This window comes from Synchiropus splendidus, chromosome 1 (assembly GCF_027744825.2).
Source record: "Synchiropus splendidus isolate RoL2022-P1 chromosome 1, RoL_Sspl_1.0, whole genome shotgun sequence".
Lineage (NCBI taxonomy): Eukaryota > Metazoa > Chordata > Actinopteri > Syngnathiformes > Callionymidae > Synchiropus > Synchiropus splendidus.
Genome location: NC_071334.1, coordinates 61,591,275 through 61,605,308, shown reverse-complemented (window position 1 = coordinate 61,605,308; position 14,034 = coordinate 61,591,275). Strand labels below are relative to the sequence as shown.

The following is a 14,034-nucleotide window of genomic DNA, read 5'->3' as shown; positions in this document are numbered from 1 at the left end:
TCGGATGTTATGTGTTACTAATAAATCTGCTAAATCTCCATTTTGTTTTGCCATGTAGGGGTATTATGTGTATATGTGTACAGTATTTTAGGGAGAAAAATGGCTTACCATTTTGAAAAAAGGCTGTAACATAACAATGGATTATCTGCTGGGACGGTTTGTATTGTATGGAGCTAATTTCTATTTGAATATTTTGTATTGTGAGTGTCAAATGTTTGATCCGTATATTTGTCAGAAGTAACCTCAAACTGATGCCATTCACAGTGTTTTTTCCCTATATTCCATGCATCTGTCCATTGAGCCATTGTCTCTATACAGCGTAGACTCCTGTGTTTACTCCAGTGGCACTTAAAGAGTCAACCAGGTTTCTAGATTCGATGCAAAGCTGCTTCTAATTTACATGTCATGTCTCTGCAAAATAGCACAGCAGGATCTGGCTCTGGTTAGAATGTTGAGAAGTGCAGAGCCTGAGGAGCGACTTCAAGCCTGAATGTGGAACAGATCAATGCATGATGTGCCGTCTGAGACACCGCTGGTACAAAAGGATGGCATTGAGCTGCTTTCACGGTGATGCAGTAGACCAAACTTCCCTGCTGTTTAGTGAAGAAAGTCAGCCAAAAGAAGCTGAAAAACATTCATCTTAATGGTTACTGAAGCCGCAATCTGTCTCACCTGCTCATTATCTGTTCATCTGTTTCCATTTTTCTTTTCAATTGTGTCTGGATCTAAATATGTCTGTCTACAAGACATTTCTCTGCTTGTGTTTTAAGAATTTTCTTTGCCATCATGAGAGTGCCAGGTGATGACAGAGCTACAATTCCTAAATCAATCTGAATAAATGAGAGTGTTATGATGACCGCAACGTTGCAATATACATAATGTAACACTAATATAACCACAGATTGGTAAATGTGTGGGAGACCTTTTGAATTTTTTTTGTATGTTACTTTTTCCATGCAGCAATTAGTAGTACCATTATATTTATGCATCAGAATGCCATTTGCACATTCTCTAGTTTTATTCTGTTCTTATGTCTATCTTTGCAATATAGACTATCTTGCGCTGAAGTCTCATTCCTCCCTGTGAATATCCACTTGGAGTCATGCAAATCTCAAAACGAAATTCATGGTTTTCTGGCTCAGCTACATTTGAAGTGTGAAGTAACACTTGTTTTTATATCATTTACTTTTCCCCGATTCGATTATGACCAGACTTCCTTGTCCGTATGAATGATTTGCTTATATTTTCATTTCTCTCACATCAGAGTTTGACACTCCGAGATATGCACTGAAACCGAGTCACAGCTTGTTTAATCTTGACCTTTATACAAAACTGACAGGTGACGCTACGAGATATTTGACTGAATCTGGCTCCAAAAACGTGTAAACAGGTACGAGACAGGAGACTCATTGTTGTTAGTGACGTACAGGCACAAGGTATTTGGCTTTTGTGGTGTCTGGGCAGGTCTCTGTTAACTAGTGTCAGAACACACACAGAAAGCAACTGTTAAGTAATATCTTGGCAAGAGTGCTTTGCCTTGTGAGTGTCTCAAGAAGGATGTATTATGTCATTGACAGTGAGTCTAGTGCTTTTTTGCAGACTTGGATAGAGTTGACAAACAGATATAATCTCAGTAGCTATTCTGTAACCTCACTGTTGAGATGGTCATCTGCACAGAATAGCAAGAGTTCAAGGCTTTCTAGTTGTTAGTCGTACTCCTCTCAGGGGAACATGAATGGACCACATGAATCTGAGTCTTTGAGCTGTTTTGTCATGTGTTGTTCAAGAGTTGCACCGGTACAAGGCAAATTATTCTAGCTTGTAAAAGAATTTATTACCTCCGCCAGTCACAGAATAAATCCGAGACAGGCGAACATATTTCAATAAAACTCTCAGTGTCTGTTGGACGTTGGCTGATTTGAAAGTGTGTTTATTTTTGTGGGGTCATTTGAATTCAGATTTTCTAAAAATTTTCCCCAATTGACTTCCATTATGTTGCACGGCTGCTTACATGACCTTTCAATCTTTTCTCGCACCTCCTGTGTGTATGTTGTTCTATGTTCGATTCATGCAGAACAAAAAGGAATACCTTTTATCCCATTAAGATGTGTGGCAAAGTATGCCAGTCATTGTTCGTCTACGCTGTAATGTAAGTGGCGGAAAAGTGATTCTGTACAGAGCATGTTCCCAGCAGTCTGTTTCTCATTAAGCACATTCACACTCAACGTCCCTCATTCCTGGTTTTCTTCTAAATCTGCAAATCTGAACGTACCCCATTAACAAGATGTATTCCTCTTAAGTCACAGGCTGCTGCTGGTGCGTAACGTCTCTGACAGGGGCCTGCATTTTTGGGGGTTTCCTGACTTTGATGCATATGCTGTCTGGCTGCCAGCTCCCCTGACAGGTGCTCTTTGGCACTGGACCGTGAAATATACAGCTCCTCTAATGTGTACAAAGATGTTAACCACTCCTGCAGGTCAGACACCTGAGTCAAAGGTGCACATTCAGGACAGTGAACTGGTGATTTGAATCAGAATCAGCATCAACTTTATTTCCTGGAATTTGGAAATAAGGAATTGACTCTGATTGCATTCATTGTCTGATCATGTCATGTTACACAACAAATATGAAAATGAGTGAGTCAGACTTGAATGGAGTTTTGTGGCGATTGTTAATCACTAGTGGATGTACCTTAGTTAAGTATTGAAATATTGACCTTTTGACATATACTTGACATATTTTAAGTATGCTATAGCTATAGTTAATGGATACATCCTGGCTTATCCTTGTGTTTTTGAATAGTATAAAGGCTCATGGATGCATTCAGTCCAGTCCTGTTCAGCTCCTTCTAATAGAGAACGAGATCTTGCGATTGTTCACGCTTGGGTTGGAACATCAGCTAATCACTATGATGGTTGAGACCGGCATCCCTGCAATTCCAATTCTTATTGAACATCTATTATGAGGCGAACTAATGTAGCATTATGGCTTTGTGCTAGCAAAATACCGACTCTTAACACTAACACTAACAACATATCGTAATGTATCGCATCGACACTCCTACAGCGGCGTACATATCGTATCACCAGATTCCTGCCAATGCATATTACTGCATAAAGAAATATTTTTTTAATAGAGAATGTTAATTAATTCGCATCTAGTGTCTTCGTTTTTCCACAATAACGCTCACTTTACAGAGCGCTTGGCCTTAGGCAGCGGCAGGCTGACTGAGGTCATAGGTCAGGGCGAGGTCAAAATCATTCTGGAGAGTAAAACAGCTCTTATCTCTTGTTTAAATATTTGGGAGGACAGGCTTCCTTTACGACTGCGTAGTTAATATTTTCATTGTCGGCCCCTTAGGTTTCTCCTTTCAAACGCGATTTAGCCGGTAGGTGTCAAGACTGGGGTTATTGAGGGTAGTTATAGGAAACTTATGAGCATCATTGAGAAATGGTTTACACTCATGTTTGCGTAACATGAGAAATTGTGATATATTACTGTACTTATATTCGTTATAATTAGTAACAGGCAACTTCATTACCCCAACCCCAGGCTAGAGTGCCCCTTTTTATGCAGGGTGGATCTAGTTAATCTTTTAGGATTATTATTTTTACTTTTTTTGAGTTCATTGTCTAATTCTTCTTCAAATGCCTGCCCTTTAAATGAAGTTGTGCTCAACCACCATATTGCTTGGTTGCAGAACAGAAAATGTATTGCACAGTTTACTGTTAGATTGTTATGCGAACAATAGGAATTATGTCATACAGGTTTGAGGTGTTCTGTTTATGTACAGAAATCAGAAAAATGATTCATCCATTTAACAACTGAAAATGTCCTTATGTTGTTTCATGTTGTTTCTAAAGACTGTTTAGAGGCAGAGGGAAATGTGCTTTGTGTTTTATGCAGTTTGTTTCTGCTAAAACTGCTCTGTATAATGTCAGACTTCTCTTTTATGTACCCTCCAATAGAATGACTTTTGATCTGCTTTTTTTGGAAGCTAATGTTAAACAATGTAATTAGAGACTAGAAACAAAGGCGCTGGGATGATGAAGCACCAGTGAAAGAGGTGGTGATGGAGGAGACGTTTGGAAGGAAAAGATCAGGGGCTTGCATACAGGAACATGGAATAATTCATGCCCCAATTTGTTTATTCCTCCTTGTCATTAAAGGTTTTTCTCCCCACTGTCTGTAACTAATAATTTAACCCGGTGAAACTGTAATTTAGTCAAAGGTTATCTGTTGTATGACAGTAACTCAGATACAAGCTAATGAGAAGTCGTTCCACCACAAGCACATAAAAATCAGACCCTCACTTTGGCGTGACCCAGTTCTTGCCCAGACATTCTTGCACTTCAATTCCCAAAGGTCAAAACGAAAAAAAATAAGAAGCAGATTTCACAGTACTCTGCAGACCATTATGTGGCAAACTGTCCAGATAATTAAAAAGACAGCTTTTTTTCACTTTACACATCTGTTGAGCAGCTTTGGAGTCCCAGTGGAGAATGCCCTCACCCCAAATCAACCCCTGTGTGCTCTGGTGTTTTTAGTGAAGTTGACATGGTCAGTTTTGGTCCAATGGATTTGGAAGAAATCTTGTCAATATTTGTCCATGCTTGGCATTTTATAACGTTAAAGTTTGGCCACAGAACGTGTGGGCACACCATGACCCACCCAAGATTATATATTTTAATATGAGGGGAGGAAAACAGAGGTTGGATTTGTTATTACGGTACTGTGGCAAGATTTTTTTAAATATGTCAGCAGTAGACTCATCCCCGCGGTGGTTAGTTCGTCCCCTGAAGGTAGTCAAGAGAGGGAGCTTAAAAGTCAAGTAGCACCATAGTTTCAGGAGGTCATTGTGGTAGGAGGGTCAAAGATCAAGGACACAGAATTTAGTCACCCCCAGACGAAGCCAACTAGACTTAGTACAATATATGACTTAGCATACTGTGTAATGTGTAATTTATTTCATTGTGGAAACTTAAAAGAGCTATTATCAAAAACTGATGGTGTGGGCAGTGTTGGTTCGGGACAGGATCAAGTCCAGGTGTTTAGCTTGCAGCTACACCATTTTTTTCCGCATCCACTCATAAACATGCCCTCTTAGCCTTGTACCATCATAAAACTTCAAAAAGCAACAAACAGATCTTTGGTTTTATCAGACCAATATCATTTGAAGAGTCTACCCCTTGTTGCTTCCTTTAACTCGCAAATGACATGACTCAACTCAAAGACTTTTGTTTGCTATTTGTTTGTCCTTGTCAATCAAAATTAATAGTTGTAACTTGACATTCTATCTTTTGTGATGTATATTGTCCAGCAGTCAGTAACTTGGTGCAAGTGCTGTTAACTTTGATCATTATTTTAGTTTTGTTTTGGAAATGACATGACATCTCCTCTAATAATGACGCTGCCTAGCGTGCCTGCTTCTGTGTGGTTGGTACTTGGTTTCAAAAAGGTTTGCTGCGAGTGTATGTGGGTGTGTCTGCCTGAAGCTGAATCACTTTTGTGTCGCTGAGATGTGAGCAGAGCTGAAATGCAGAGCGACCTGCAGTGTCTCCTGCAGACATGATTAACCATGTTGGATGGTATCTGCTCCTTGGATTTGTGCTGCTGGGTCTAGATGGACGGCATGTGCAAGGTCAAAGGAGGAAAAAGGCCAAGGTACTGGTAACATTTAGACTGTCTGGAAGAAGTAAAATGTTTTGCTCTATTTACGTAGACGGCCTCAGTAGTCTGATAATATTAATGTTGATTGTTCTAAAAGGGAAAATTTGTATTAAATTATAACTCATATAGTTAACAGACTTTCAGCTCTTACTTCATGAGTTAAGGAAAGCAGCTCAACCTTGGAAATATGAGTATGGTTCTTCAGGTGTGTAATCGTCTGCTCATTGTATCTCTAGCTTTGTATATTTATTGATGTGTACCTATCAGTCTAAATGGAGGCAAAATTCAACTCACAGATACAGTTTGTATTTGCCTTTTACTGATCAGGTTGAAGCTCTGTAATATTATATTCATGATAGGTGGATGCAATTTTGCTCCATTTGTATCTTTGAATGTATATCCCCTTTAGTGCCCTCACTGTCTGTCATGTGTTTGGTTTAAAGTAAAGTAAAAAAGTAAACTTACTACCACCACTAACAGTCTAGTCACTCCATATAGGCTTAAATTGATGTCCTTAATTTAGATGCATCAACATGTGGCGTGTCTAAAATCTTATGACAAATTCCTCACCATTGTAAAAGCCAATTACTTTTATGTATGGCTTGTGATTTTGTGTTGAGCAGTTCTTTTCCTTTGCTAATTTCATGATCCTATATCAAAGGACCTCCACAGTGATTTGCAGCAAGCTTTGATCCTCAACAATAGTGGCAGCATTTTAAAACATGGGTGGTCTTGTAGGATTTAAAATCCCAATGTATGATGGTATTAACGGCAGGAGCAGCTGAAAAAATCACCCCACTTCTCATCGCTGTAGAAAAATGCTGATCTTTCATTTCTTGTTCACCCTTTTACACACACACACACTCTTCTTCTTCTTAAGCTTAGTTATGTTTCCCTGGAAAACCAACTAAAAGTTCTTTCTAAACAACACCATAATTATTAACAGTAAATCTGTTTGTGTTCCCCGAGCTACAGTGTGACCGACATGTGTTGTTATTTTTACATTGGCTAAGAAGTGCCCTATTTATTTTTATTCATTTATTTATTTTTGAGTTAAGGTGTATTTCTTAATCAAATACTCAAAGCAGTGGCTAGTTTGTCATTGTTTTGTTGTCTCCTTCCACTCTGTCACTGATCAATTGTCCCTTTCTCTTTTGTTAGCTTGATAAAAGGACATGATTGACATGTATTTAAATGGTTTTGTATTCCTCGTCTAATCTATTAGAAAGCAAGGAAAGCATTCAATGTCTCAGAAGTTATGCTTTTTGTATTTATTTCAATTTCAATTTCAAAGACAGATGGGACATCACTATCTTTTGTCTTCTTTATTCTGTCTGAACATGGCCTGTCTGTGACCTTAGCCTAACCCCAACCTTGGCCTGACCTCTAAGTACAATACTTGCATTTATGTCATTGTTTTTTTTCTCTCTGCATTTTATTTGTATTTCTTTTCAATGTTCCAATGTTGGGCCTACATCAGCACATTTTTTATGCCATTTAGCATATTTCCAGGTCACATCATCTGCTTGTGGTTGCAAGACTCAGCCAGTCTGATGGCGCCTGCATACCTGTGTCGTCGCTAGATTTACGGACCTCGCCATTTGATTTGCCCTCTGTAGGCAAAACTGTTCACTGTGAGCGTGCTTGTGTCTGTAAGTGTGATGATAGCACTGTTGCCTGCAGCACTTGTCAGGCTGTGAGGCTCAAGTCAATTTCTCATAATAGATGATCTGTCAGCTGTACGTGCTCCACTCCTGAGAAGACTTGAAAACACGGTTATAACCATTAATTTACTCCAGGTGTGCCTGTCAACGTTTGGTCATTCTGTTTAGTAAGTGTAATGAAAGAATAAGAGTTGGACGATCAACGTGACTTCATTCAATTCAAAACACACTTTCTAGTCTTGAGACATCAATACCATTACAATTTTACTAAAAGTCTCAAAATGCTCCCTCCTTTACACTGATAAACATTTACAGCTCAGTTTTTCCAATTCCTGGATTTCATTTGAAGACAAAAGGCAGAATTAAACACAACTCCTACTGATTTTACATCTCATACTGCAAAAATAACAATGAGCATCAAGCTCAGTGTGCCCTTGTCAACACTGTTATTTTTGTGTAAAGCAAAATCAGAAGTTTCAGATGTGAGCAAAAGAGACATCTGTGTGGCTATAGAATGCGTTTCAGCATCCAAAACATTGAAGTCAGTCAGGAAGTGAGGCGAAGAAAACACCATTAATTTCGCAAAGTTCATCAGAAAACTGCAACGTATCCTAGGATACATGAATACACTCTCACACACTCGGACCAAACACAGGTTCCAGTCTTGTTTCAACTTGTAAACGCTGGTTTTCTGCAATGATGACAGCGTAATCGTCCTGCTGTCTCTGCTGGCATAATATGATGCTTCAAAGATATGATAACAAGGATTATTATTACAAATTGGTTTGATCCGATCCCAACCCTGCGGTTGAATTTGAGCAGGATAGGAACTCTTCAACTCAGTGGGCTGAACTAGAAATTGCATGAAAATTTCTTTGAAATGTGAATGGTTTACAATAAATTGTAGCTGATGTACTGTGTAAGAAGAGGCTGTATTTCCATTAAGTAATTGCGTGTTGTTGAGTAACATCGCTGCCATCCTAGCATAGTATGCAGTCAAGATGCCAATATATATATTATGTCCAATATTTTTCATGAACACATTTATGTGAGGGAATTGTTAATGGTTCATATGTGTTCCTTAAAATAACAAGGTGAAGGTGTGTTGACCATTTATAGTTATGGGCATGATGATCACTGTGTGAAAACCAGGACCAACTTAAGCTTGTAGAGTCTTATTGACACACGAGGGGTCAGTGTGGTAAGAAATATTGGGAAAAATAAATGAATGTAAACTTTTTTCTTTTTTTTTTTTCTTACAGTTACAACTAAATACTTGGGGCTATAAAATCCATGTATCATTCATTCATTTGTTTTTCTCGATTGTAATAATATACATGTGTTATTCATATGTTACAGAACCCTTTCCTACAGTTGGGGCCTTCCCGTGGAGACGGAACTGTTCTTTCAAGTGCTAATCGTAAAGGCTCAATTCATAAAGCAGAAGTCTTGCTGGTGGATGAGGATACAGACTTGCTGGATCACATTGCAGGTCAAGTCACCACTCAATGGAAGCCTCCTCATCATGGACAAAAGGGAAAACCTGAAGTGCCTTCGAAGAATTTGGACGAGAACATGACCACTGAGAAAAAGACCCTTAGTGGAAGGACTTCAGTGTCATTCCCCGGAAAACCCTCTGTTAGCATCACTGACCTGCACACTAGGATGATTCCCAAAAAGCCAGTTTTTCCCACTGAGTCAGGACTGGACTCCAATAATGAAAGGGTTGATGGATGGTCCTCTTTACCAGCACCTAATTTTCATGGACCTGATCCATCATTACATATGAAAAAAGAGGAGAGGAAAAATGCAACAGCGACAAAGACACCTGAAGATCAGTCTGCAGAGCAGAATGGTAAACTTCACCAGGAACTCCCGGGAAGAGGGACTGCTATTTCCAGAGATGGCGACATGGTTGTTGGTTCTGATGGCAAAATGTATCGTCTGAAAAGTGGACAACCAGGAAGAATGGGTCCCCCAGGTCCTGAAGTGAGTTCTGTTTGAGTCCCTGTATTATATGGTTGTGCTGTGGCGCGTATGTGTACTCATCTGCTGACTTTGCTTCTGGGTATTTTGTCCAAGTATAAGTGACTAACTCTTATGAGAGTGCTGCTCAACCACTTTTGTGGCCTTTGTGTAAGATTGATCGGATTCACAATGTAGGCCCAACTGTTAGATCTGGTCATGTCAGACCAGCCATTAGTCTTCCAAATGTCTTCCAGCCATTAGTTTCTCTACTACAATCATAATCCAATTGAAGACAGATGGAGTAACAATAAGAAAAAAATGTTCAAAATTGAATTCTTTGTGTCTCTTGTTTATCTCACCTCAATTGCTGGATTGTTAACATATTTGTTTGAATCATTTGAATCTCACACACTGGCCTTCATTTCATTGTTACATTGTTATACTGAACGTTTGCTGATGTAACAAGCCACTTTCTTGCATTATGTACTTACCTGGGAACCTGATTTCACTTTATAATAATAATCCATTAGGTCAATTCATTTCCATTTTCTGTCCCTTCTGCTTCTTCTGCGTCTTGTCTCTGCTTCAATTTGTACATCTTTAAACCTTTTAGTGTGACTTGTGCCCCTGCACTCATGAGACCCGCAGACTGCTGGCTCTGTACTTTGAAACATTTATTTGTTGCACACTGCACGTTTCAACAAGCCTGGAGTTGATTCTCGGTAATGTCTCTCCTTTTCTCTGTTTCCATCTTTCATCTAAATGTCTATGCTTTTTCACCTTCAACTAAAGTTGGATCATCGAGACCACTGTTCTATGGATATAGGCCCTGACTTCGTTTTCTGTGACAATCTCCTTGTGCCCCAATTTGTAGGAGAATTTATTATCGAGGTAAACAAATATAGACCTGTGAGTAAGTTATTGACCCCTATGTCACGCGACTGGTTGGACCACCCTGCAGAGCTCTTGTGGGGCCCTTTGTGACCTTTTAGATCACTGTGCTCTAGGTGTGACTTTGGTCGGCCAGGTCAATCGTGGCATGGCTCACCACCTTTCCATGTTTTTCATAGTGGGCTGTGTAGAATTTTATTTTTCGAAGTTAAAATATAAGAATTATTTAAATCATGCATTTTGTGTTTACTTGTGTTACTGTCTGTCTGTGTTCTTAATTTGTTGATCTGAAGATGAAAGTGTCACAACCATGCAACAAATAAGTACTCGGGAAGGAAAGCACTGTAGGAGCCATGTGGTCCGCACCACACCCGACTTGAGCATCAGTCCATTTACAGTAGATGACATTATTGTGTTAAATGGCATTGAGCAGTTACAGTAACTTTCAATAGATCAGCATCTAGTACCAAAGCCTTGCTAGTAGTAATGTGATTATTAGGCCTTCCAAACTCTGATCTGAGATCACCCCTTTGCTAGCTTTATTGTGGACTTGAGAACTGCACTTTCTTTTGTTGCTTACCACAGAAGGCAAGAGATTCTCAACTACGACTCTCTTTATTTGTGATCCCTGGTAGCATCTAAACTGTCTTATGTCTTGTGTTCTTCGGTGTATAATGTTAATTTCTCTTGCTCTCCACTCCTCTAATCTTCAGGTCTTATAGTCAGTTTAAGTTTTTGGGTGGTTGTCCTCTTTTTGCAGGGCCGTGCAGGGGAGGCTGGCCTGCCAGGTTTTAAGGGAAACAAGGTGAGTAAAGCATATTCTGCAGTACATGACCTTTGGCAACATTATAATACTTAATTTGTGGTTTAAAAAAATCAGGGTAGGACTGGTCCTGAGGGAAGGATAGGGAACAAAGGGCAACGGGGACCTCCAGGGCCTCCAGGATTACCAACCCTCTACCTGTGGAAGAACACGGTCGAGGAGTGGATGGCCTTCCAGGTACAACGAAATAACACCCGGGACAGTAATTGGTTGGACTCTTTGAATTAATATTATTTGTGTTTCATTTAATATACATCTACTGTGAGGAGCTGTTGAGTGGGGAAGAACCCAGGTGAAAGGTTATACTCAGGAGTCCAATATCTTGTTTTGTCAATGTCCAGACACTGAAACGCATCTTAAAATGAAACCAACACAAACAAGAGTCTGAGATGATGGGATTCTGAAAAGATCAGGTGGCAGTCTGTGCACGAGTGTTGCAAACTGCAACGGGTGAAGTCTGACACAAGAGAAAAACTGGACTACAAAAAAAAACAAAACACAAATAACTCAAGGACAGAGAACAATCAGCATTGGCCAGACGGGAAGCAGGGCAACAAAATAAAACCAGTACATGACTATATGTTAGTTCTTTGTATATGTATGTAAGTTTATAGTGATGTTGAGTGTTCTATGTACATAAGTAAAATAGTTATAAATCAATAATAGAGTGAAATGAAGTGTGTCCATGATGTCTCACCATCTGATGCGTTTGGCTTGGCCCAAGCATTTGGTGTTGTAGATGTACTGTATGAAAAAAGAGGTCAACAGACTTCCTGAATCTCTGTAGCACATTTGTGTGAGCCTGAAAGTAAACGCTGCTGAGCTGGTGTCCCAATTGGTGTTCAAGGTGGGATCCTGAGAAGTGAATGTCTCCCCACAAGGTTATGTTACGGTGTCAGAAAGAGTTGTTGTTCTCTATTGGTACAGTTGTGGGCACGTGTCCAAAATAAGACCCATTTTATTCATGGAAAGGTAGCAAATGCAGAGAAATGGTTCTTTCATAAAAGTTAAAAATTGATCCCAATGAGATTTATATTTTTTGGTCTTGCAGCGAACAAACTTCTACCAGTTACTCATTGCTGGATGGCCTGTAAGTATGTGGTGAATGTGATTTTCTGCAGGTTAATAATCTCTGTTGACGTGCTGCTTCATTCTTTTTTGTGAGCCTGCAGAGCAAAGAGGGCCCTGAAGGAACACCTGGAGATATGGGCAAACCAGGAGTGCAGGTTAGTGAAAAACCTTTACAAAAAAAAAAAATCATCGAAGCCTCAAATGAATTCTTGACTTCTTTCTCAGGGTCCAGCTGGTGAACCAGGTGAACGTGGCCCACCAGGCACTCCTGGAGAAATGGTACAAATCATTCAGTGTTATAATTGAGCATGTAGCATCCCAATCTGGCCTCAAGGACAGAATACCTGGTTTTAGATTACGACAGTGGCACTGACTAGTTCATTTACTAAAACATCTCCTGTTCCTCACCTGTCATTATGAATTAATGTCCCTTTCAGGTATCCAGTTCCTTATGGAGTAGTTGCCACTCATGTTATTAGTCTGGTGATGCCTTGTCTTCATGATAGATGGCTTCTCTGCTGAGGGGTCCTGTTGTCCAGAGTGTGAATGGACTTTTAAACTCGCTGCAGCTGTTAGATATTTTAGTAACTGATGATGTCGTGTCATGTCCAGATTGATAGGCAGCCCCTTGGTGTGAGTCTTTGTCATCATAGCATCAACCCTTGTGTGTTTCTAACAGGGGAAACATGGTCTCAGGGGTCCTCCTGGAAAGCCTGGGTCTCCGGGGAAAGATGGAGAAAATGGGGCAGAGGGTGATCCTGGACCATCTGGTGTTCCTGGACCACAGGCATGCACATATGTTATAAATACACACGTACAGTATATTGTGGTGTTTTCAGAATGGGGAGTGAACTGTTTGTGTTGTGTTGAACTCTAGGGTCCATGGGGGTACAGGGGAGAAAGAGGGTCCAAGGGTGAAAAGGGGGATGAGGTGAGAAGCTCAGCAGGCAGAAAGTAAATTTAGATATTATTCAGGAACCTGGAAATCAATTCTAGAATTCTGACTCGAATTATCTGAATTATTCAGGGTCACCTTGGCATCAATGGTCGAAGAGGAGAAAGTGGTGATCCTGGAGAGAAGGTGGGCAAGCTGATGTAGATCAACAGCTATTGACAATCTAAGGCTGCGCTGGCGTAATAAAAACTCCACTCATATTGGTGTCAACATGTAGGGTTCCAATGGGTCTCCCGGTGCTCCTGGTGCCACAGGTCCCCCCGTGAGTTTCTTTTCATCCTTTATTAATCCTTGTGTTGGCCTACTTGATACTTCCATTGGAAATGGTTACTGACTCTAGAAATAATAGGGTTTCAACCACATGGCGAAGTAAGACTTGAATTAGAATTGAGCAACATTCACCCTGATTCCTGCGACGTGAGACTGGAATTAGTTTTGAGAAACATTCACCCTAATTCCTTCCTTACTAGCAGGTTCAACTCCGGCAGTCCAAGTTGTGCTTGATGCAACCAGGAGCTTGCTCAAGTTGAAGTTACTCATATTCACATGGGGTGTATATCATAGAATATTGTTGACATTGCCGTTTATTTATGCAGGGGCCACCGGGAAAAAGAGGTGATTTGGGCTTGGAAGGGCCTTCTGGGCCAGACGTAAGTGTAGTCGCACAGTCCTCTCACTGCTGTTGAACATTTGCTTCATGCATCTCTAAATGACTCACCAAATCCAACATGAAGACTGAATGGCATGTCACTTCCACCAGGGGGAGAGTGGACTTGATGGGCCGCCAGGGTTGCCGGGGCCAACAGTAAGAAGTCAAAGCTCTCATTGTTGATGTAATGCAGTTGTGTTAATCAGTGTGCTACATGTGTGTCACAGGGAGCTCCTGGTGGAACTGGACGTGTTGGAGCTCAAGGCGTTAATGGCTCAAGGGTGAGGAGTAATTGATATTGCTTCTTTTCAGGAAAGGTTAAAAATATTCACAGTGTTCAAAA

The 14,034-nt window shown here is 40.3% G+C and overlaps 1 protein-coding gene across 3 annotated transcripts in view; it reads left to right on the top strand.

Annotated features, from left to right (window-relative positions):
• si:ch211-196i2.1 (collagen alpha-1(I) chain) overlaps positions 1 to 14,034 on the top strand; it is a 54,227-nt gene that overhangs the window by 19,151 nt on the left and 21,042 nt on the right. For 2 of the 3 annotated variants that reach the window (XM_053850680.1, XM_053850671.1), the window contains exons 7-19: positions 8,694 to 9,323; positions 10,954 to 10,998; positions 11,074 to 11,193; positions 12,068 to 12,106; positions 12,189 to 12,242; positions 12,313 to 12,366; positions 12,767 to 12,874; positions 12,965 to 13,018; positions 13,115 to 13,168; positions 13,260 to 13,304; positions 13,639 to 13,692; positions 13,803 to 13,847; positions 13,919 to 13,972. In XM_053850680.1, the coding sequence (XP_053706655.1) occupies positions 8,694 to 9,323; positions 10,954 to 10,998; positions 11,074 to 11,193; positions 12,068 to 12,106; positions 12,189 to 12,242; positions 12,313 to 12,366; positions 12,767 to 12,874; positions 12,965 to 13,018; positions 13,115 to 13,168; positions 13,260 to 13,304; positions 13,639 to 13,692; positions 13,803 to 13,847; positions 13,919 to 13,972 (1,356 nt within the window). Of the gene's footprint in view, positions 1 to 5,524; positions 5,665 to 8,693; positions 9,324 to 10,953; positions 10,999 to 11,073; positions 11,194 to 12,067; positions 12,107 to 12,188; positions 12,243 to 12,312; positions 12,367 to 12,766; positions 12,875 to 12,964; positions 13,019 to 13,114; positions 13,169 to 13,259; positions 13,305 to 13,638; positions 13,693 to 13,802; positions 13,848 to 13,918; positions 13,973 to 14,034 lie in introns of those variants that run through there. The other variant, XM_053850688.1, reaches the window with a different exon arrangement.